General features: G+C 33.6%; 2 protein-coding genes across 3 annotated transcripts in view; one reads left to right on the forward strand and one right to left on the reverse strand.

The window, feature by feature from the left end:
* LOC124363122 (adenylate cyclase type 9-like) overlaps positions 1-1,161 on the reverse strand; it is a 33,097-nt gene extending 31,936 nt beyond the window's left edge. For both annotated transcript variants that reach the window (XM_046818255.1, XM_046818254.1), the window contains exon 1: positions 866-1,161. The gene's annotated coding sequence lies outside the window, so the exon portion shown is untranslated. The remainder of the gene's footprint in view (positions 1-865) is intronic.
* A 1,902-nt stretch (positions 1,162-3,063) lies between these two features.
* On the forward strand, positions 3,064-26,301 carry LOC124363703 (choline/ethanolaminephosphotransferase 1-like). The gene is made up of 4 exons (XM_046818966.1): positions 3,064-3,485; positions 15,839-15,986; positions 17,173-17,211; positions 25,916-26,301. The coding sequence occupies exons 1-4, from the start codon at positions 3,249-3,251 to the stop codon at positions 26,299-26,301; spliced, it is 810 nt and encodes a 269-aa protein (XP_046674922.1). The 5' UTR covers positions 3,064-3,248.

The raw sequence follows: 26,301 nt of genomic DNA on the forward strand, positions 1-26,301 counted from the left end.
AACTAAAATTAATTACGTTAATGTAGCATCTAGGTAAACGAATTACATAATTAACAACCGCTATCAAATTAATAAATAAAACACCAGTGACCTACTCACGAATGTCTATGATATTAGGTGATATTTTTTTATATATTTTAAACCATCCATCATAAATTAAACAATTCTTTAGACATTTCTTTTGCATAAACTTCTGAGTTTTTGGCATGTACAACAAATTATGCCAACAGGCCCTAAATCGGAATCGGTTTGTGACTACAGTATAATAAGTGGCCACCACCACCATAGAATCATATTTATGATTATTTAAATTATAGAAACAAAAATGTTGACACGAATTACGTTATAGGCCTATAAAAACTATCTATGTTTTGTATCTATAAAATGTAACATACAAAACAGTTTAACATTTAAGTTATTACTTTTTACTGTTTTTAAGGATATACTATGATTCTATTGTGGTGGTGGCCTCTTATTTTACTGTACCCGGAATTTGTCTCAAAGAGGATGATCATACAATTCCATAAATTAATTCACATTAGAGTGTGCTAACCTTTAACATGCTTATCTCTACATCTCAATTGTTTTACCATATCAGTACCAAAGACTAATGAAGATTAAACTTCCAGAATTTCACCAGTAATTAAAACATAATTTTCTACTTATTCTAAATACAAGCAAATGACAAACTGATGAAGCACACAAAATAGGCTTGGTCCCACAAACTTGGGTCTATATTAAGAGAAATAGATTTGTTTACTTAAGCAGTTCATTAGTAAAGATATTCCCAAAATAACTGTTCATGACATTGCCTACTGTAATTACAAAATTGATATGTATATGTCAGACTTTGAAACTGTCTTACCTTGGCAGTATTTTGGGTAAATCCTCAAACATGGCCTTCCTTAACTATGTAATAAAAGTAAATACATTTTATCAGAACTTGTAAATCAAATGGGATCATAACCTATAAACTGACTTTATAAGTTACACAATTTAAATTAAGACATTTTCCACTGTTATCAATATTTGAAGGTTTGTATACAATAAATTGTACATAATTGCACAATACTCTCACAATAAAGCATAAAGGTTCAGTATAAAATTGTAAATAGAAAATACAAAATACAGAAAATGGATGATAAGTTGTGTTTTATTACTTTTCAAGGTCTTAAAAAATAACAAATAACATGAAGTGCAACTGAATGTCAGTAGTCTGCATGCGAACTACAAAGATTAAACTTAACACAGTAGTCGCAGATCTACACATTTAAATCTTCCATCTTTATATTTATTGAACTTTTTATCATATTTGTAATTTGTTTATTTGTTGCACGAATCAGAATACAGAATAATTTGTCATCAAACTTAATATAATTAAAAAACTATACAACTTAAGGAAAGATGTATTTCTCAATTCAATTTTATCAATTTCTTAAAAAAGTTTATTTTATTTTGTCTTTTTATATTTAGTTTTGTTTTAAAACTTAGATTGCATTCCAATTTTTACATAGTCTGGGTAGGGTACGATAAGCGGACCCAGGCTTTATAAAACCTAAACTCATAAAAAAACTCTCTGCTTCAGTTATAGTAGAAGCTGTAGCACACATACAGTCACATAGTTTTATATGGATTAAAAATATACTTAATTGGCCGTACGCAAAGTGAAAATGAAATATTCTATTCTGAGCTGTTGTCAATAGTTAAGTACATGTCCATACAATTAATGTTGTATGCCTTAAAACTTTTAACTTGGAGCTTTAGATGCTTGCTGTCATCAAATAAAATATTGGAAAAAAGGCAGAGTATAAGGTCTTACGCTGCTAGGTGTAAAACCTGGATTTAACTGTTTAAAAATGCTATATAACAGAGACCGACTCTGTACGTCATTTAAGCTAAAAAATGCTACGAAAGCAGCCAGAAATCATTCCAGAATGCTGAAGAAAAATATTAAGAATCACGAATTAAAAGAAGAGCAGGACTGTGATACTCGAATGATCAAAATTCAAACTAAAGTTGTTGCTATTGTTGTCTCTAGTGTAAGGTACTACTTCTTTATATAAGCGATTCTCGAAAAACCTATTGTTACACATAAATGACAAACGTTGACAAATACAAGGAGTTATACATGTACAGAAATTAATTCCTTATTAAGTGCTAATTCCTTTCAAAATCACCCTCTTAAACGAATCTGTATATATTGCCTATCAGTGACGAGTGTCGAGCCGATTTATCTTTATCAGTGGCGTGACGTAATATACTATACTATAATGTACAGTAGCCAGCAGAAATATCATTACTAGACTACCGAACAAAGACAAGAGACTATGAATATTTTAATTCTAGCAGCAATACTGTCAGTAAGCCTGCCCTTTTCCTCTATATTTGTTCTATTTTGTAAGTTTTGCTATAATACATTTACCTCTTTTGGAACTGTATTTTAGCTGATATTAAATAAATTTCAAAGTCACCTTTCCACGCTTTGATCCCCCTAAAAATCTACTGCTTTGGCTATAGCCCTGTAAACCCATGTGTAAATCAAGCTCTGAATTGTCACATTCAAAATGTATAGGGAAAGTTTAAATTGTGTTAAATTTAAAAGTTTAAATTTGAAGACGTTGTTTATGTAATATTAATCAGTCTTCTTTTTAGTACCACGCTTTAGTAGAGGAAAAATGTAACCCCTATGAATGATTTAAATAAATTTGTGAAAGGTAAAATGGTTGTAATTTGAAAATGTTGCTAGAGATAACCGATCGTGATAAGCACGCACACAATGTCATAAATAAGGGTGCTGCTGAGAATAGTAACATGTCCTATATGAGAGTTAAATTTGAAGAAGTTGTTGTTTATATTTATTTTGTTGTTGTTAACATTTTTTATTTCTATATAAATTAATTATTGTAAGGTGATAAAACAGTTCAATAAAAAAGAGAAACGACATAATTTTGATATTTAGTTAGCGTTGGAGTTTTGATTGACTGGATCTGGATTGATCTAGATGCCAACAAAATTCTGTGTATGCTTTGCAACAGCTGTTTTGTGTTCACCCAGATTTAGATGTTTTTTATCGTACTAGTAGGTATAGAGAGATGAGATTCGTCCTAATTTTGTGAACTGTGGTCAGTGTGGTGTGACTAGTGTTTTGAAATTTTTGTCCAGTTTGTGTTAAAATGAAGTATGATAATTGTCCAGTTTATAGTATTGTAGTTGTTTAATATTAACGATATTTTGAACTCAACTTTATAATGATGTTCTTCAAAGATAAATTGCTGTCTGCGGCTCAGTTAAAACGCCTGGGAGAACATAAATACAAGTATGATAGTTGTAGCCTCCTGGACCCTTATCTCCAAGTGTACTGGAACTGGTTAGTTAGCAAGGTGCCCATGTGGTTGGCACCAAATTTAATTACAATATTAGGACTCCTAGTGAATATTTTGACAACTCTTCTGCTTGTGTGGTACAGTTCTGATGCTAAATCTGAGGTAAGAGAAAAATCATTATTTCTCTTAGATTCTCTATAGGTAGGCTATGTTCTGAGTATAGGACTTTTACTTTTGGAAATTAGTGTTGTTAAATTTTATGGGTTGTGAAATCTTCAGCGCAGAGTATGATAAGCAGTCTCTGTGGGTAGGGTGGGTAGACTAAGCGACCTACACTAGTTATTTGATTGCCATTATCGATTGGTTCGTTTGTTTTTGTCTGAAGGATAATCCGATATTACAATTTATTAAATTACCATATGATTTTAACTTAGTAATTTTAATGTAAACAATAAACAACAAGAAGTAACTATTATTTTGTGACTTTGAAAGTGGTGATGAATATGAGCAAAATATGTAAGATATTTCGGATAGAGTACGATAAGCGGACCCGATTTTTTATATTGAAATTATCAAATGATGTTAATTATTATACCCATCGATATAATCAACCAATAGTAATTAATTAGTACAATAACTAAACCATCTGCTCCTTTTCATATTCTAAACAGTTTGTTCTGTACATAACTTCTTTTAAATAAAATGAGATAGTTTTAGAAAATTATACACAATAACACTAAAATATGATTTACTGTGTCCTTATTGGGTTCAAGATGTTCGATTTGTTGTTAAGTTATCTTATTTATATGACATTTTTCCAATCACCGGTATTAATTTTTGTGTGATTAATGGTTATGTGTTGTTTTATTATTTATGACATTTAGCCTACTTATTTTGTTAAAATTATTTCTATTTATTTGAAATATGTGATTTTAGTTTAGTATTTTATATATGTTGATATCGATTGATAGTTCTATTATTCGAAATATAAAGTATTGATTATTGTAATAAGCTTTATAAAACACGGGTCTGCTTATCGTACACTGCCTGATATTCCTCACAAGTGACGAGATTTGTTGTTGAAGTGGGTAGGGTACGATAAGCGGACCCGGTTTTTTATATCAATAGTGACAAACGATGTTACTTAATTATAACTAACCGTTACGGATATAAGAACAATAACTAATTTGCATTGACCATAAACACTTTTTCATTTAACCCTTTGAGTGCTGGAGCATCGGGATTAGCGATCCTGCATTATATGCATGAAATGCCAGAATCGCTATATGCGACTTCTGCAGTAACGCTTATATTTTATCTAGTATTTATCTAAATTGGCTCAATGACTATACATACACATTCCAACGTAACTTTTGATGTAGGTTTTGTTGCATTCTGGTTAGATTCTGATTTTTACGGTGGTTGAAAAGTGAGCGTGTCAGTCGAGTTTAGAATCGACCGCTACGCGGACAAGCCGTCACATGTTTTGTTTGCGCTGCTGTTTATTTCACAAATGATATTGAAAGTTTTTAAGTGTAAATGGGTTTGTAGTGTTTGTATCTTCAAATTATTTCGTTTGTGTATGTTGTTCTAGTCTGTGTGTAAGTAGAACAATGACTTGACCGTGAGTTATGGCGATCGTAAGCATCTAGGGGTAGGGTACGATAAGTGGACCCGGTTTTTTTATATTGAAATTGGTAAACGATACTACTTAATCATAACCATCGATATAAACAATCGGTACTGATTAATTATTTTGAATAATTAACTTAAATAATCTACATCAACAGCTGTAACTTAACCACTTTCAAATAATACGAGTAAGGTAATATTTCAATTTTACATAAGTAACATTTGATTATTAAAAATGGCAGTCAATTTTAGAAAATTACATGACATTGCTTTGAAAGATGATAAGACATGTTTTACGTGGCTTCAACATGTTGGACTCGTACCGAAAAACCGAGATTGTGAAATTTGTGGGAAAGAAACAACTGTAACTGTGAGAGGAGCAAATATGGTCATCTTCAGTTTTCCTAATTTTGGTTATAATAATTTGTTTGATCACTGTAAATATTAAATTCATATTTTTATTTAAAACACGTGATTGTTATTGAGGAATATAAATACTTTTATATTGATTGATAGTCTAGGATTTGAGATCCGAATATTAGTTATCAATGGTTACATTCTTCGATATAAAAAAACCGAGTCCGCTTATCGTACCCTACCCGCATCTAGTACTTTACTAAATACATTTGTATAGTTTTTGTGTTTGTTCAGTGATATTTATAAACAATGAGTTGTAAAAACATTGCTGACAATGAAGACCTAGTATTGCAGGCATTAGATTTAAGCATTAGCAGTGTAGACAATACACAGAGTGTTAGGTTAGGTTAGAAATTTTCTACTTTTGTAGTGGTTCATATTTTATTTTCCAAACTTTATTTATAAGTATAAAAAAGTTGTTAGGCCTATATGTCTTTTTCTAAAGAATTAAATGGAGTATGAGATAGAATAACTAAAAGTGAAAAAATGAAGTATTTCAATAACACCAAGTTGTGTTAAAATAAAAAACAAAATGTTTTTGCTCATAAAGTTTTTGTTAATGATTTTTTTTTATTTGTATAAAAATGTTACATAAGTGATCAATGTATTATATGTAAAGAGAATATATAATTATCTAAAATAAAACAAAAACCCAAGACATTATACCAATAAATAAATTTGTTATGAATTTTTAACCAGACCCTTGGAGAATCAGGCATTTTCACTCGGCATTTTATGCATACCATATAGCAAAACGCTGCGGCACTCAAAGGGTTAATAAACGTATTTTCTTTTGATAATAACAGACAGTAGAAAGCTCATGGAGGATCGTGAAACAAAGTTTAAAAAGTGGCATATCAACTGACCTGCTTGCACATAATCTCTGTGAGCATTTGTACAAAAGACGAGTTTGGTTTTTGGAGAAGATGTTTCAACAACTTCTCGGGAGCAGTTAATCATTACTACCCAGGAGAAAATATATAAATAATATACATATTCCGTATTTCCTGTATAAATGCAGTTAATCATTGCTACCCATGAGAAAACATCAATATTTACGCGTATTCCGTATTTCCTGTATAAATGTTTTTATATTATCATTTTATTATTATTTATGAGTTTTTCCTATTTCCAGTTCTAATTGTTTGTTTGATAGAGCTCATTCATTATTTATATTTCATTCATTATATTTAAAATATGATTGTGATTATGACTATAGATATGTTGATACGATTCATAAACGCGTATTAGATAAATGAATATTAAGTATCGCTAATTGTACTAATCGATATAAAAATCCAGGTCTGCTTATTTTACTCTTATCTGTTTAAGTGGCTTCAACATGTGGGTTTGGCTCCTGGTAATTCATGTGGAGAATTCTTTCCGCCATTTCACAAAAGCAGTTACTTGTTGATATCAAGCTGAGCAAGTTATAAATATTGTGAGGTTTCTTTGGTAATCTAAGTTTAGGCCATAGTGGGTTTTGTTGTTTTGTAATGTTATTGTAAAATTTATGTTTTTAAAATTGTAATGTACGAGATTCTTCTTGTTACGTCTCGGTTTTTATATCACTTAATATTCATCATATGGGTAGATTTTAATAAGTGAGCTACACTCTTTATTCGGTTATTTTTATTGAATGGTTCAATTGTTTTCTTCTGAATTAATAATTAGGCCTAGATATTACAATTTTTTTAACAAAACTTATGATTCCTACTTATTAGTTACAGCCATTTGTCATGTAAACAATAAACAGCAATTAACCAATTTGTTGAGAATTTAAAAATGACAATGAATATGAGGAAATTATGTAGTAAATTTCTAGATATATATGTGGGTTTAGCTACTGCCTTCACAAAAGCAGTTGCTCTGTGCTATCCGCGCAATTTATAAAGATGTAACGTACAGTATTAGCCATAATAAACAGTACTGAAACTGAATCAGCTTAAGTTGCCTTCTTGATTAGCTGATTAAATTTTCGATTGTTGCCACAGTATTGTGTTCATTACTTCTTTTTTATTTGAGTTAGTTTTTGGTGCTAACATCGGTAGAAAAAGTTTTTATCGTATAGCATTATTTTCGCTCATACAGAATTGGACGTGCCGGTAGGCCAAGCTTGTCATACGCTACATTACGTTTTCAGGAACATTTCCACAAAAACCCACCTAGTAATGCTGTGATTGTTAGTGTTGTTGAAAAATTTCGAAGATCAGGTAGTGTTTTGACACAGCGAAGGGCTTTTCAGGTCGCCCAACTACCGCATGTACAAATGAAAACCACGGATGAGTGTTGCAGCAAGTGGTTCAGTCACTGAAATGAAGCCTAATGTGAGCTTCTCTTAAACTGAATATTGGCAATACGTCAATGCGAAGAATGCTCAAAAACATTGGTAGTTTTTGTGGGGATATATCCCTACAGGATACAAAGTCCAGTTTGTATCCCTACAGTATACAAACTGGACTATCTTTGAACTGTAGAAACGAACTATACTGTAATTTGAATACCTATAATGTAATTTGGTTTCCATAATTATATCGAAGAATCGTTACTTACCAACTGTTCCACATGTATCAAACAGACGAAAATCTTGCAATGCTATTTTGCTTAGTTTTCTAAAGTCAACTAGCCTATAGTTTTTATTTTGATGAGGTCTCTTTTAAATAGGCCTATTATATTTACAACCTGGAAGCGTGTTCACAGTTGGTACAGAGGATTTAGATTAAGTAATTGTTTAAGTTTACTATCAGAATTAATTGGTTATATTGTTAGGTATAGATTAAAGTAATACCATTTATTGTTTATTATAAAAAAACATGTTCACTTATTGTGCTATACCCAATCTCATATTAAGCGTGTCAATGGTATCAGTGGACTTGTTTTTTGAAGTATAAAATCATAATTTCAATGTTTGTAACTTATTCCACACACTTTTTCTCAGGACAAAACTAGCCTATCTTGGTATATCATTTTAGGGAGTAGTAATCACAAATAACATCTTTTTAGGTGGTGTTGATCATAAATAACATCTTTTTAGGTGGTGTTGATCATAAATAACAACATCTTTTTAGGTGGTGTTGATCATAAATAACATCCGGTTTCTAATATTAAAAGTTGGGGTAGAGTAGGTTAGGTGGACTCTGTCTTTTATATCGATATTAGCTAATAACTCCTTTGACTCAAAAGCAGTATGGGAATGTAAGAATGCACTAGTGGAACTGGCAAAGAGAAGCAAAGTTGCCCTTGGCTTGGTGCTGGGCTGTAGACGATCATGAGAATGAAACAGCAGACAGACACCCTTGCCAAGATAGATTCTGAAAGGCTTTGGGTAGGACCCCAGAGCTAGGCTGTGTAGTAGCCTTCTTCTATAGCATAGCTCTAGTAAAAGATTCGGAAAAGAAGGTTAGATCCATAATCTGTAAAAAGACCTTGGTACTTATGGGAAAGGATGGTCAGCACTCCTTGAACAAATTAAGGAGGATATATGACTAGTATTAGGGATGCTGACTGGACATGGCCCTCTTAGAAAACATCTGATAGAGGTGGGTCTAGGCCAGACTGATGAATATAGACTCTGGGGAGAAGCAGAAAGAGCAGATTTTATTTAACTTGCTGTTAAAATTATATGTCTTCATGACAATCGGTTAAGAAGCAATGTCAAAAAGATAAAGGCCACTCTATCCCTATGCACTACTTGTTATTACGCGATATAAGTAGTTTTAGATTAGCCTATGTTATCATAAATATCTTCTTCTTCTGTGGGGCGGCAACTGCCATGCACTTAAGCCTCAAGGGAGTTTTGCGAGTAGTACTAAAGTTAAAGGTAATCTTTACGAGCACTCATGTGATCTGAGCTAGAATTTTGGTACTATCTCAAGGAATATTTTCTTTTTTCGCCATAAGCATTTTGGATTGGTACTCTCCGACTTCAGATCATGTTCCAGTTCATAAACTTTTCCGGTGTCAGATCACGTTGGTGTTTGTTCACATTTTTTTTTTAAAGAAGATGATGATTCCCTTTTTAAGCATTATTCTGTTCCTCATGGGTCACTGGCCTGTGCAAGGATCTTATCAAAGAGAATAAGGGAGAGAGTCAATGTAGGACAAGGTTGCACTGATAAAAAGTGCAACGATCACAGACTAGATTTAAACCTGCATTATCCTAACTCAGACCCATTATCATCCTTCTTAGACCACTTGGCCATTGGCACTCCCACATGCTGTATCTGTATGGCTTGAAAATTGAGAAATTCTCATGTTTAGGTGTGATCTAAAGTTTTGGCATTACTCAAGAAAAGTTTTTTGTTAGAAGTCTGCTTGTGTTAAATATATTTTACTTAAACGTGTATAGCTGAAATGGAAGTTTATTTGAACTACAGTAGAGTCCCGTTAATCCGACCTAATTGGGACCGAGCCCTGTTCGGATTATGTGATTGTTCGGATTAGCCGGAATTACAGAAAAATACGGTTTTAAACTTGAGAATGGGTCTATTTTGTTATAGAATTATCAACATTGTTTATTAAAACATGTTTTATGACTGTTGCATTGTATTTCTTGACAAATAAACGTGTTTGCGAATACTAAGCACATTTACCGTATTTAGCGTGAGAGTTCTATTGTTAAGCAATGTGAGCGTACTGCATATTGTACGGGTCCACGCGCTACGGGTCAGACTGTACTCCCCCTCCCACTGAGCGGCGTGCCAAAAATACACACACTGACTCATAGAATAGCCGCACATTGCGCTGTAGTCTGCATTGTGTCGTCTGTCATCTCAGTGCAAACATCGATTCCACTGTTGTGATTATTTGCGTAGTAAAAGTGTGAGAGCTGATTTTTATGGCGAGTAAGCGAAAGCATACTACCGTCACTCTTAAAGACAAGCTAGACGCCCTACAGCGTTTAGATAAGGGTGAAAGTGTGACTAAATTGGCAACAGAGTTTAATGTTGGCAAATCTACAATTTGTGATTGGAGGAAAAATCGTGCAAAGCTTGAGCAATATTGTGCTACTTCTTCTGGCCAGACTCTTGAAAACAGACAAACAGTGAAGCAATCTCAGTATGATAAAGTAGATGAAGCGCTTTTTGTTTGGTTTTCCCAGGAAAGGGAGAGAGGAACTCCTTTAAGTGGGCCTATTGTTCAAGAAAAAGGCAATTCAATTGAATGAATTAATGAACAGCGGTGAATGTTTTCATGCTAGTACTGGGTGGCTAGACCGATGGAAGAAGCGCCATGGAATACGGCAGTTGACAATTACAGGAGAACAACTTTCATCTGACCACGATGCAGCAAGGGAATACGTGAGTAAATTTGAAACTTTGATATTGGATGGAAATTATTCTCCACAGCAAATTTATAATGCTGATGAAACCGGCCTCAACTTTAGAGCACTGCCTACAAAGAGTTTGGCGTCTAAAGAAGAAATCCATGCTCCTGGTTTTAAAATGAGCAAAGATCGAGTAACAATAATGGCATGTTCTAATGCTGCTGGTAATCACAAGCTTCCACTAATGTTGATAGGGAAATCTGCTAGACCTAGAGCTTTCAAAAATGTCAATATGAACTCATTGCCAGTTTATTACAAGAACCAGAAAAAAGCGTGGATGAACGGACAGTTGTTTAAACAATGGTTTCATGACGAGTTTGTACCCCGTGTCCAACAATTCAGCAATTTGTTTAGTCTCTTCAGTCGTAGATAGGTCCGAAGACCACTACAAGACAACATTATAGTGAGAAGAAGTGATGTCATGTCATTGATGATAATCACAATTCTCTGGGCGGTACGAGCGTTCGACTCGCTTTTACATACTCCTTCTTTCTGGAGTGCCCCTTTTTCAAAATTTAATGAGACTGAAACTTAAACCTCAAATGTATATAAATTTAAACTTGATTTTCTGATAAGTAGCTGAGGAGTTGCAGATTCCAGCAACTCTGCTACACAAGGTAACAGATTTACAGTTACCTAGGGAGGTGGAGAGCAAGGCACAATATCCTTGTTTAGTAAACATTCTCTCCTCAATAAATATCAAACACCGTTCTAAATACAGACTCGGGTGTGCCCCCGTGAACTCAGAAATCAGTTTGTTCCAAAATTTCAAAAATTACAAGTTTGACCGAATTAAGTTTCAATTGATTTTAATTCGTTTTCGAAATTTTATACTTCAGAATCTCTTCATCTGAAGTTAACCTTTAATTATTAAATCTGTCGTGTACTAAAGTGTACACCTGATGAGGTACGAGCTTTTTAGCTCTGAGACCGAAACAGATGGTACTTCTTGGTGTTGCTCAAGGCAACACACATTTACATTGGATGAAACGATCCGCCACTAGGGCGTTCTTACCTGATGTAAACCCCAAATTCATAGCACTTTGCTTCTTTCCACAAACCTTCAAAATTTAGAATTTTAAATATAGAAGTGAAGTGTTGAATACTTGCACCTAACTAGTGTAACACTCAAAATTTGTATTGGTATAAGGTGTTGCGGTAGGGTGTGTAGTTCTTAAATCCTCGGTGATATGAGGTCGTCTTCTCAATCAGACGTTCAAGATCGTTTGTACCATCAAACAGTTGCACGTTTAGGCTCTATTTCACAATTCGTGTCAGCATCTGCTTATCCGGCGATCGTGTGGGTTCCCATAGCCAAGATGGCTTTTACTGGTTGATAGCTGCGATTAAAATCAGCGTGCCCCACGTCTTTTAACCCGGTTGCGCGTAATAGTGATGGGGAATTATTGACGCCATTACAGGTTATCATTTTATAAGGTTGAAAGGGATAAACCCTTTGCCAATTGTTTTAATTACATTTAGAATTCAAAACCAAAACATCAACCTCTCCGAGTATTGATGTCGGCGCACGTTACGTTTCGTGTGTGTCCGAATCCGTTCCGGCGTGGCTTGCATGTTCTAAATTGATTGAGCCTGCGTCAATAAATTACAACCATTCCGTCTTTCAGGATGGAGGTGTGCTTCTGTTGTTTCGACTTTGTTTAGTCTCTTCAGTCGTAGATAGGTCCGAAGACCACTACAAGACAACATTATAGTGAGAAGAAGTGATGTCATGTCATTGATGATAATCACAATTCTCTGGGCGGTACGAGCGTTCGACTCGCTTTTACATACTCCTTCTTTCTGGAGTGCCCTTTTTCAAAATTTATTGAGACTGAACTTAAACCTCAAATGTATATAAATTTAAACTTGATTTTCTGATAAGTAGCTGAGGAGTTGCAGATTCCAGCAACTCTGCTACACAAGGTAACAGATTACAGTTACCTAGGGAGGTGGAGAGCAAGGCACAATATCCTTGTTTAGTAAACATTCTCTCCTCAATAAATATCAAACACCGTTCTAAATTCAGTAATGACAATGATTTACCCCCACGTGCTATTCTCTTCATTGACAATGCGCCATCGCACCCAAATACCGAAGAACTTTCTAGTGGTGAAATTAAAGTATCATTTTTACCTCCAAATGTTACAGCCTTATTGCAGCCAATGGACCAAGGTGTGTTGCAATCACTTAAACTTAAATACCGCAAGCAGTTTTTGCGAAACCTGATTGTAGATGAATCAGTCTCTTTGGTTCAAAAAATAAAACAAACTAACATCAAGGATGTTGTGTATTGGATTGCTGATTCTTGGGAGAACATTACAGACCAAACTTTGAGGAAGTCTTGGACAAAAGTATGGCCTACCCTTGCGTTCCAAGACAACCAAGCAGACAACGATAGAGAAAATGTGTTATGGCTAGTTCAAGCAATTCCTGGTTGCGAGAAAGCAGATGAAACAGACGTCAATGAATGGATGGTAGCAGATGGTGCGTGCTCCGAATTCCTAACTGATCACGACATAGTTGCGGCAGTCACTCAAGAATCAATCGAGTGTGAGGAGGAAGGAAGTGACGATGAGAACCTGGGTGATAAAGAAGAGTTGGTGCCACACGCAGACGGTGCAGCAGCGCTTAACCTTGCACTACGATACTTAGAGCAACAGGCTACTGCTACACCTGCCGATATCATGTTTATGACACGATGGCGAAACTACGCGTCATCCAATAGACTCTCTTCAATGCGACAGAAGACAATTACTGAATTTATGTCTTTTAACAATTAATATTGTACTCAATAATAATATCAGTACTGTACGTCCAATTTTGATTTCACTTAATACAGTAATTTAACTCATACTTAACCTATAAGTTTCAATTTGGTACTGTATTTAACTTCATTATTTTTGTACTGTACCGTACACAATTTGTCTTAATAAAATACTGTGTCTATTTAATTAAAGTTTTCTTTGTTTATGTACGAAATGATGCACCCATTTTCATTTTTTAAGTAATTAGTTCCTATAACTGTTCATTATCGTTATAAATAATTCCTGCTGGACCTGTTCGGATTAACCGACGTTCGGATTACACGTGTTCGGATTAGCGGGACTCCACTGTAATTGCGATTTGGTTTAGACTTTCAAATAAACGTTTTAATACCATAATAATTCAAGATTAGTATGGTGTTAACCAATTTTTTACCAAGATGTGAGATGATCAGGAAATTTGGCAATGCAAACTTAGAGTTATTCTTTTATTTCCAAGCTTTTCATGTGATTTGGGCATTGGAATGACTTGTAAATATAGTATTTGCAGAACAAATCACGTGTGATACCTTGACAAAAAGAACTTGAGCTTGAGGGTGTGGCACTTGGCTGGTGTGGTATTAGGCCAAAAGTTGTGAATCATCTGAGAGGATTGAAACAATATCGTGGTGAAGTATCCCTGTCTCCAACGGCCCACAATTAGGATGTTTTCACCACACTGCATACCTAAACTTCTAGGTAGTACTCCTTGGTAACTGTGTGGTCTTCTGAAGCGTATTGGTCTTGTAATTGGGCTTTTGTTTCGTGACCATAAACCTATGTCTTATCGGCGGTGATAACTTTTTTACAAAAATTGGAGGTAATAGTCTTATACAAGCTTTGTGCAACTTCAAATGCCTCTCCTTTTGATCATCGGTGAGCAATTTTAGGATGAATTTCACAAGCACTCATTTCAAATCCAAATCCTTGGACAGAATGTCAGCAACAATGGATTTTGGTATATCTAAATCTTTCTCCAACTTGAGCACTTTTGAAAGTTTGTCCGCTTTTATCGCTAACCACACACTTTCAAGTTTTTGGATTGATGAAGGCTGACCAGGAGACTGATCACTTTCAACCGAACCGGGGCTATCTTTCAAACAAATTGTTGAACCACAATTTCACGGAAGTCGGAGATATGGCTTCCACCTGAAAAGTTTGAAGGATCATTTGAGTCATCTCTAAACCCGTATTCCCAAGTTTGAAACAAGACTTAATGCAAATTCACTGATCTTCACATTATGTAACTCTTGATAGAAAAATCTGGAGAAACACGTGCAATGAACATTGATGGGCAGATGCTTATTAAAGGTGTGAATGAGTACTATTCTTAGTGCAAGTAGAAGGGTAAAAAGATAGTGCATGCTGAATCTGATAAAAGTAGCTGTATAGATAAGGAGTAATCACCGAATATAAGATACTTCGATATAGGTATGACTTTTTAATAAGGTTGACAGTACCATACAGAAATATGCCCTATAACAGATTTAAGACAACTATAGTTTTAAAAAAAATAATGCATACTACTCAGTTAAGGAGTATGAAGAGGATAATTTAGACAGTTTAGTATGGCTTATAAGTAGGCCTAATCTAGGCTAACGTATTATTTTTATTATGTTTAATTTTAGTAAAAATTGACTCAGTCTATTACACTGTGAACTGTGTTTATTGACATTTTAAGATTCTGATTCTGATACCTTCTGGACAGCCCTTGAATTATAACAGGTACCATATAACAGTTAACTTACTATAAAACCTGCTATCTTGTATGTACACAAAGACAACCATCTTTAACAGTAGATCATGGTCTAAGAACGTGAAGTATGACTGTAGACTAAATGGAATTTTTATTGAGCAATTCTGAACAAAATTTGAAGCATCAAAGGTTTATCCCCTTAATTTTAAAGTAAATTATATCAGTTTGGGAAATCCTGATCAATTGCTCAGCAGACAAAGTGCTTGCTGATTTATTCACTGACATTCAAGTAATTACTTCATACTACCTAATTATATTACCCAACTATTAGTACCTGCAACAAAGAATCAGCTATTTACTGTTTTTGTCTAATTGTTCAGTATATTGTGATTTAACTAAGCTAAACTCTTCTTATTTGTTGCAATTTTGAATGAGGTACATTTGGTTTTAGGATAAAATTTACAAATTTTAAGTATTCTTGTAACATTTTATGCAGCTTGTGGTGTTTAGTGATTTGGCATAACAGTTTTTATACATACATTTTTAGTTCATTAAGATACATTACTATGACATTTCAGTTAATTAGAGAGTCGTGGTAAAAGTCTTAAGTGTTGTGTCCAATACTAAACTTTCTTTTCAGGCACCTAGATGGGCGTTCCTACTGTGTGCCCTGGGACTGTTCGTATACCAGAGCCTTGATGCCATCGACGGCAAGCAGGCTCGCAGAACCGACTCTTCCACACCTCTAGGCGAGCTGTTTGACCACGGCTGTGACTCAATATCAACAGGTAAGAGCTTTCTGCATTGTATAATGTATGGAAGTCGTAAGATTTTAGAATTGAAGACATTTTCTGTACTTAAACAGGGACTTATATTCTACTTCCAAAACCTTTTTTATAGGGGGCAGCTTGTTTATCTGCTTCTTTTGTTCTTTGCAACTTACGGAAAATATACCAAACAACCATTGGTTTATTGATATCACTGTATTTACCTCTAGTTATTGATTATTTAACAAAGTTGAACTCTTTGATCCAATGACATGGCTTACTCTCTTAGCTCTTTCTAAGTTTCGCTTTGATTATTAAATAGAACTAGTTGATAAAATTTCATCAATCCTAGAACAGTTTCTAAATAAAAGTATATTATCTATAGTATCTATATTAAACTGTATTGTAAAACTAAAAATAAGCATAATATGCAGTTTTTCAAATAGTTAATTTGATACACAACTTGTCAATTGTTTAAAAAGATATAACTCTTGATAATTTTGAGGATATATAGTTTGTATAAGCCTGCCAACTTAACATATTATAGATATCATTATAGATGCTAAAGATTTAGTCCTAAAAAACCATTTCTCTTCAATATTAAATTGTTGTCTATAGTTCTTAATGTAGATAACATCTTTTGAGTTTTAGTTTCATTAAGTAAAAATCCATTTGTTCTGAACCAAGTAGTAGCATATGTTACAGTGGCTTGAGATAGTAAATTAAATTCATTCAGTATTTAGATTATCAGCAGTATTTAAGATATTAGTATCGTCAGCATATAATAGGGATTTTGTGGTTATTTAACGGTAATTAAAAATAAGAGTGGTCCCAACACAGTTCCCTGAGGAACTATTGGGAACAAAACATTCAACAAAATTTCCCTATTCAACAAAAACATCCAAGGGTTTAATGGTTGTTTATTGTCAAGCTAATTTCTATTTAATTGAGTTTGAGTTTATATCCACGAAATATTCTTTTTCAGGAGTTTTGTTAACTGTTTTGAACCTTTGGGTTCAGTTAAAAGCTCTTACAAATTATTAGTTAGTGTAAATGAGTTCCCAACCTATATTTTTGTATTGAATTAGTAAAATATTTTCATAGTTTGTTGTTTTACTGTGTAATACAGTTCTTCACTGATTTAGTCTTGTTTAGTAAACGTTATATAATCCTGTTGAGGTACACTAATAGTTCACACTTGTTGCAGTGTTCGTTGCGTTGTCAGCATGTATTGCAACACCCCCCCCCCCCCCCACCCCCCCCCCCCCCCACCCCCCCCCCCCCCCACCCCCCCCCCCCCCCACCCCCCCCCCCCCCCACCCCCCCCCCCCCCCACCATACGCCTTTGGATAGGAATGGTCAGTCATATAGGAAAGTTGTACGTTTCGCTTAAACATATATTTTATCTAAAACAAATTATGTTGAACTGAGAAATGCAATACATCACTTTCGCTAACATACGTAAGTAAACGTAATGGCGTTCTATGTGCTGAGCATGTAGTGAGGATGTTTTTTATATCCTAAATAGATATATTTAGTTGTAACGCCCATGTGTTGTTTGTTTTCTACAGTCTACTCATTCAAACACTCCGTAAATTATTTATACAAAACATTGTTTGCAATGAATGTAAAGATCAAATGAGTATATGGCCATTTCACAAACCTTCCATGAACACAAATCTCCCCGTAAGGGAATAATTCACCGGAAATAACTGCGACTTTGGTTTTATTTAATATGGTTTACTGCACCGTAATGCCTCTCACCCATAACAAAACACATCCGCTGGTCTAGTGAAAAATATAGCGGACATACATTGGAATGACCATTTTGGAAATCCCCATTGCTTCATTATTATAAACTTCTGTAAACTGCGGTTCATTGATGTAGAACTGCTAAATTTGCACAAGTCACCCTACAGCCCTACTTTCTAAGAAAGTAATTATAAAAGTCCCTTTGAACAAATTTTGACCGTGAACGTGTTACCCCTACGAATACCCTTAAATCTTTTACGGATATTGGTTTTATTAAGTACTTGATTCTTGAGTGCTATTATCGTGTTTGTTTCGTCCCTTTAACTATATAAATGCGTTTGTGAACAAAAACAATCTATAAAATTAAAATATATTGAAATATTTGTATAGAAATCGGATATAAACTAAACTTTAATTTCATGTAACTTGATTTCCCTTAATTATATTGAATGCACAAAAATACACAATTATAACTTATAAGGAGCATAACGCTAATATCGAAAATTAGTTCATTTCCAAGTTTGTATTGTTTGGTAATAAATCCACCTGTCATTAAAATATATTTAGGGGTTAAAATAAAAACAGTTTAACATACAAATATATTATGTCTGAAAAATGCTTGGTTTAGGAATAAATTTGTTTTCTAAATTATCATGTTCTCCTAAATACAAATAATATCCTACTATGACCATTATAGACCATTATTTACCCTCATTTAAACTAGGAAGTTCAGATATGGGGGAAATATTTGATCTGAACATAATTTCATTCTCAAGGTACTATAAAGAAATACGGATATTTTTTCACGAAATATTATAGGTCTTCTTGCTAAACCACTGTTTAGATAAAGCAGTATTTGTAACTAAATCCTATGATTTGTTTCATTAGCCCATAGCAACCTTAGTTTTTTTATAGTTTGTAAGCAAGGCGAACATTTCCTTTTCGCCAATGGCACAGTGTAACGGTTCGGGATCAAGCAACATCCGAGCGTGGCAGCTGCTTGGATGGGCTTTAAAAATTGGTCATAGCAAAAATTTAAAAATATGATTGTGCTCTTAATGCCATAATTCAATAGTTTTAAAAAACCGTAAAAAAACAAAACAAGCAATATAATTCTTTGGGTAAATTTTGGATTGCCACTGAAAGAAATGTAAACAGTCAATACGTAACTTAGTAGTTTCAGAGGCGTAAAGAATAAACATATACAAGAACGGCCAGTAAGAAGATATATATTTTTTATATGTTATCATTCAATCACATTCATTACTGTAGATAAATTTAATGAATATTTACTGTTAATAATAATGAACGTACTTGGGAAGTCCACCCAAAATCATGATCATTACTTTACCCTTTATTAAAACGGGATTACTTTTCCAAGTTTGAAAGTTATTGGGAAAATGCCCTCATTAATATTCTGATTTATTATATGAAGCAAGGGAAAAATTAAATAGGCCAAATATAATTTGAAGGAATTAAGCTAGAATGTTATCACTGCCGGGAGCCGAGCCGCCCTTCATATCCGTGACAACGTGCTGGAGTTTCGGGGCCCGTTATAGATTCTACCCGGAAGTAAGCGTCCACCAGGTAACTCAGTATCTTTCGTGACGGACCCAGGTTACAGGAAAAACCGGGCTAGGCGGGTCCCCGACGTTCGCGTAATATTTCTTGAATAAATCTCCTTCATATTTTACATCGTTAGAGTTTTAACCTTTCGTTGACCCTTGATTGAAATGATCAATTAATTGGAATCCTTTCCTTATCTTTGTTTATATCCATGGCTTTTGAAATATTTTTCCCACATATTTTAATTTTTTTCGAGTAATGGATTTTTTTACAGCAATTACCTAAATTTTTTAGGGATTAATTTTTTTGTTAAAAACGTCAGGGACCAATTTGAAATTGGATTTTCAACGCAGTGGTCGAAAGGTTGTCTTTACAAACGGTAGCTCATCTAATTTCTGGTCTAGATTGATCTGAGAAACCGGTAATTATCCCAAGGTATTTCATATGGTTAATAAACTGTCTATTTATCATCAGAAATAAAATTTTTAACATGTACATATGATAAAAGGTTGTAACATATATAAGAAATACATGTAAGAATATAACAATAGGTGTATAGAATAAGGAAACTGAAATAAAATAAGTTTACAGGTATATATTTAGTAATTCCGCACTCAAATTGTTGCGAATAGAGTGAATGTTAGAAATTAAAATCAGACGATCAGCATACCTGATTGAATGTACCTGAACTCGTTTTATATACATGAAGAATGAAAAGTGAAATAACAAACTTTGAAAAATAATTTTTGAAAGCAAAAACTAACTTTTAGGCTCTATAAAATGAAACATTAGGGTCTTCGAATCTGTACGTATTAATATCCTACTGATCATCAAAGTATACTGCCAAGAAAGTACATACGAGCGCGGCACTGGCATAGACGAAATTTTGCAAGGTTTTACATCACAGTTTTGTTAGAATTAGTTACTGAAGAACACTTTTAAGTTACCGATAAATAACGCCTTACAGTGAGTTGGATAGTTTATTTATCTGTTAGTTTTAGCCCTAAACCTAGTCGCAAAAATAGCAAGGTTAGACTTGCAATACAACTGTGCAACTCCATTTTTGACACAACCACAGAGCGACGAGCCGTATGAACAAGAAGCAACTACCACATCTTTTCTACCTGCGTGGCAGCAATAGTAGGGGTCACGGCATAGCATCTCAGTACACATTGGTTCGATTCCCACCGACAGAAGCACCTTTTTGCTGTAGAGAAACTGTTTTTATTGTTAATCTAAAGGTTGGGGACACACATAACCGCACCGCGCCCGACACGTCAGTCGGCCGTATGCTGGCCGTCATACGGTTAAAGAATTGCAGCGCAGTTTTCAACCTGCAAGTCCACACATGTCCGCACCGACACCAGACCGTCGTGGCCGCACCGTGCCCGCACCGTCACCGATATGTTTAGTTTGAATTTTGACGGGCACGGTGCGGTCTACGAGCGGCATCATATGTTGTTTACTGTTGCGTTCTTCTTTTTTAAAACTATTTAAGTAGTCTACACGTTCTATTTTAGTGGAATTATTTAGTATAGCCTACTAACGCTACATCCTGTGTTCGCGTACAAAATCATATTTATTATTAAAAGTATTACATTTTCTTACCTTAGAGTACACTAGTCATATTTTCTTATTGTGCATATTTTCTTATTACAACAAATTTTAAAACCATGTTGTACCTTAAATGATTTTAAACAACTAAATTCGAATTATGAAAAATCTATAAACATTTTTCATTAATTAAAAAATAACAAGCATGTAATTATTTGCGCGAAAATCTATTTTTCTTTGATGTATTGAAGTTACTTGACAAATTTATTCCGGTATTTTGTAATGGTCATATTTAGAATATTTCTATAACATTTTTTTTATTCTTTTCAGTTCAATAAAGTAAAAATAAAAATATTTTATTTACAATAAGATTTTCAAGCAATAAAAACCCATGTTAAAAATAAATAATAATAATAAATCATTTATTTCCCCCATAATAACAAACTGAATATTACAAATAAATATTATTGCCAGTGCTTAGTAATAAAGAAAGAAAGAAAGAAAATATTTATTTCCCAAAAATAAAACATAGTTAATACATAATAAAACAATAACAGATATGTATACAATAAAGTCCTTGACCTGCCAGGGTGTCGACCAGAAAAAATATGCTATAAGATTTACACTAAGATAATTGAAGCTCACAAAATTAAAATATTAATATTTACATAGACATCAATATAATCTAAAAAGTTTAACTTAACTGTTTTCCTAGAATGTACTAAAATTAAAATAAAAAATAAAAAAACACGTTTTGGTTAACTAACATACTTAAAATACTCTCCCCCAGCTCTAAATAATTCATCTTTTTTTTATATTTTGGGAAATATAATATACCTCTAAAGGCAAGCCTGTGCAGAGGTACATCTTCTACATTGACAAAATATTATAAGTCGAGCATAATAATTAAATAAATAATATAGTAGCTTACTCATTATATAATTAATAGACTACAAATAATGATAGGAAAATATTCTTTTTAGGTGCTGATCATATGTCCCTAACTTTGGCCGTAAAAGTTTAAATGTGTCAAGAAAAAAACTAAAAAAGAAAAAAAAAATGACTTTGTCTGTCTGTAGGTTTTCGTGATTTGAGCAGCGTTTTGTGTGTGTGAGTGTGTGTCGGTTTATGTGTTGGTATGGGTGCATTCTTTACTTAGATAATATTGTATGTAGGTGTAAGTGTACGAATTGTTGTGAATGTTGCTGCAAGGTCGCCACTCAGACTGAAGGCATCCTCGCCACTTGCTCCATCATGCGGCTCTGAGCGGAGACACTCCGCCCGTCAAAGCTCAGTCCATGCATGGAAGGCAGTAATGCGAGGCGCCCCAGCCACAAGTCACGCCTTAGCCCACTACATTGAATAGGTAGTCTATACTGTCTTGTTTGAACAACCAGCTTCTTAGACTGCGTAAAAATAACTTTAAACTTGGTAAAGCTTTTATATTTCCAGGAATAATGTTATATATACGAGGAGCTATAAAATTAAATGTTTTTCTATAAATAATACTATAACATAACGTATTTACAATAGCAGTAAATAACAAATACAAAAAGATGTTTTCTACTTACTTTATTTCTAATTTACTCGTATTTACTTAGAGTAATAAAATATATAAAAAAGTAGGTTACATCCTTTTAGATTTTTCTTTCTTTTCTTTAAACTAATAATTAGGGCCAATAGATTTACAAAATAATGGAAATTTGGGTACCCCATAAGAGGTACCTGTGCCTGTGTTGGGGATACTATATACAAAAAGGGTAAAAAATAAAAATAGCGGAATCGAGTAAGAATGAAATGATAAAAATGAGTTATTGTAGCTTATGTAGTAAATAATGTAATATTACGTTTCAAAGTTTAAATTTAGTATAACTAGTGTGCTGTATTAAACAAAAAGGATTTATGCATGATTTAAAATTAATTCAAATATTAGGCTTTACACATGTAACATTAAATATTATAGTATAAATAATTATTTTATAATGCTCTAATGTGTCTATTTAAATATTATTATAACTTAGCAGACAAGACTAACCATACACTAATTTATTATCTTAAAACATATACTCAAACAAACATATACATAAACATATACTCAATATCATTTTGACCGATCAACCATACTCTAATTTTTTTAGAAAATATATTTAGGTTTCTACTATTTTTGACTAATTCTGGCAATAAATTATTTGTCCTCGGAGCTATAAAAGAAAAACATTTGGTAAAATCTGTTTTTTGTATGTTCTCCAGTATATATTTTACAAATATTTACTATGTTTTACAAATTATTATAAACGGGCTTGCAACATGGCAAACTCTATAGCTTTTGGGTTTAATACAAAAAAAAACACCAAATATATTGTTTATAGTGTATTTGACCAAAATTCACTGCAATGAAACACAATGAACAAGAATTATAGGGATAAAAAATATAACCAAGATAAAGATATTTACAAATTTTACATACTAGCTGATTGTACAAAGCTTTACTGAAGCATTGCAATATTTCATTCACCACAGCGATTAATAAAAAATAACAACAATGAAATTAACAATTATCTCAAGCAATACTTAATCTTCCGAATATTTTTTAAGTATCTGTCACTTCGAATTCAAAAGAAACATGCTCTAGTACAAACAGTGAGATTGTTGCGCTCGGACTGCATACGGAAATATGTGGCCTCACGGTAACCGAGCCGAGCCCGCACCGACACTCGGCCGACTCACGTGTCGGGCACGGTGCGGTTATGTGTGTCCCAACCTTAATAAGTTTTATTTCTTATAAATTTATTACTTAGGTTCTTTTAATAATCGTGACTTTTCATTTTATCTATTTATTTATTTATTCATTAATTTATTATTGACAAAAATATGCAATTTACAATAGAAAAAACAAAAACCGGGAAACCCTGTATTCTTTACATATCTTGGCGATGTCTCGGAAAAAAATTTACAGCGCATCGATTAAAGGTTGGGACACACATAACCGCACCGCGCCCGACACGTCAGTCGGCCGTATGCTGGGCAAATAAATTGCAGCGCAGTTTTCAACCTGCAAAGTCCACACATGTCCGCACCGACACCGGACCGTCGTGGCCGCACCGTGCCCGCACCGTCACCGATATGTTTTAGTTTGAATTTTGACGGGCACGGTGCGGTCTACAAGCGGCATCATATGTTGTTTACTGTTGCGTTCTTCTTTTTAAAACTATTTAAGTAGGTAGTCTACACGTTCTATTTTAGTGAATTATTTAGTATAGCCTACTAACTCTACATCCTGTGTTCGCGTACAAAATCATATTTATTGATAAAAGTATTACATTTTCTTACTTTAGAGTAAACTAGTCATACTATCTTATTGTGCATATTTTCTTATTACAACAAATTTGAAAACCATGTTGTACCTTAAGTGATTTTAAACAACTAAATTCGAATTATGAAAAATCTATAAACATTTTTCATTAACTAAAAAATAACAAGCTTGTAATTATTTGCGCGAAAATCTATTTTTCTTTGATGTATTGAAGTTACTTGATACATTTATTCCGGTATTTTGTAAGGGTCATATTTAGAATGTTTCTATGACATTTTTATTTTTTTATTCTTTTTACTTCAATAAATTAAAAATAAAAAATATTTTATTTACAATAAGATTTTCAAGCAAGAAAAACCCATGTTAAAAATAAATAATAATAATAATAAATCATTTATTTCCCCATAATAACAAACTGAATATTACAAATAAATATTATTGCCAGTGCTTAATAATAAATAATACTATGACGTAACGTATTTACAATAGCAGTAAATAACAAATAAAAAAAAATGTTTTATACTTACTTTATTTCAAATTTATGTACTTAGAGTAATCCTTTTAGATTTTTCTTTAATTAGAAACTTATTATTAGAAACTAATAATTAGGCCAATAGATTTACAAAATAAGGGAAATTTAGGTACCCCATAAGAGACTGTGCCTGTGTGGGGATACTATATACAAAAAGGGTAAAAAATAAAAATAGCGGAATCGAGCAAGAATGAAATGATAAAAATGAGTTATTGTAGCTTATGTAGTAAATAATGTACTCTTACGTATCAAAGTTTAAATTTAGTATAACTAGTGTGCTGTATTAAACAAAAAGGATTTATGCATGATTTACAATTTAAATATTAGTCTTTACACATGTAACGTTACATATTATATTATAAATAATTATTTTATAATGCTCTAACGTGTCTATTTAAATATTATTATAACTTAGCAGACAAGACTAACCATACACTAATGTATTATCTTAAACAAATAGTCAATATCATTTTGACCGATCAACCATACTCGGACATAATATATTTTATGTTTCTACTATTTATGACTAATTCTGGCAATAAATTATTTGTCCTCGGAGCTATAAAAAGAAAAACATTTAGTAAAATCTGTCTTTTTTTAAGTTCTTGAGTATATATTTTACAAATATTTACTATGTTTTACAAATTATTATAAAAGGGCTTGCAACATGGCAAACTCTCTGGCATCACACTGTAGCTCTTGGGCTTAATACAAAAAACACTAAATATACTGTTTATAGTGTATTTGACCCAAATTCATTGCAATGAAACACAATGAACAAGAATTATAGGGATAAAAAATATAACCAAGATAATGATATTTACAAATTTTACATGCTAGCTGATTGTACAAAGCTTTACTGTAGCATTACAATGTTTCATTCACCACAGCGATTAATAAAAATAACAACAATGATATTAACAATTTTCTCAAGCAATACTTAATCTTCCGAATATTTTTTAAGTATCTGTCACTTCGAATTCAAAAGAAACATGTTTCTAGTACAAACAGTGAGATTGTTGCGCTCGGACTGCATACGGACATGTGGTGGCCTCACGGTAACCGGGCCGAGCCCGCACCGACAATCGGCCGACTCACGTGTCGGACACGGTGCGGTTATGTGTGTCCCAACCTTAAAACCGATCCAAATATAACGGCACTGACTGTTTGCAATAAAAAACACAGCGGCGAACACCCAGTCACCATACGTTCGCTTTTGTCACCGCTGTCCAGGACTCGGTCTGCGACCGACGTTGCTTCACCTACTCCGCCCTGCATCTGACTCGCCGCCTGCCTGCTCCACGCCTGACCCGGACCCTGCGCTGAGCGCCACTCCATCCAGATCCTCCACATCGATCAGTTCACCGGCGGGCGAGGACTACTGCGTTTCCACGCGTCTACGGGAGAGAAACCGACCCCTGTCGCTGCAAACAAAACCTGACCTGATTGGAGCTGCCCCCATAAAAAAAAAAACTACAAACTCACTCGAAGTGCCTACGCCTGTCGCCTCGTCGGGAGCCTCTGATGCTGACGAACTTGCGTCAAAAAAACTGCAGATTAAAGAAGCAGATAAGAGAGGTCAATGTCGATCTGATGAGGGTTGTCGATCATTCCATTGA

Source organism: Homalodisca vitripennis, chromosome 5 (genome assembly GCF_021130785.1).
Source record: "Homalodisca vitripennis isolate AUS2020 chromosome 5, UT_GWSS_2.1, whole genome shotgun sequence".
Lineage (NCBI taxonomy): Eukaryota > Metazoa > Arthropoda > Insecta > Hemiptera > Cicadellidae > Homalodisca > Homalodisca vitripennis.

What these genes read in the sequence shown, in the direction of transcription:
- LOC124363703 (XM_046818966.1), top strand. Translation starts at nt 3,249, where the DNA reads ATGATGTTCTTCAAAGATAAATTGCTGTCTGCGGCTCAGTTAAAACGC. An exon ending in GTTCTGATGCTAAATCTGAG is followed by an intron (nt 3,486 to 15,838) that starts GTAAGAGAAAAA and finishes CTTTCTTTTCAG; the next exon opens with GCACCTAGATGGGCGTTCCT. An exon ending in ATGTATTGCAACACCCCCCC is followed by an intron (nt 17,212 to 25,915) that starts CCCCCCCCACCC and finishes ACCGCTGTCCAG; the next exon opens with GACTCGGTCTGCGACCGACG.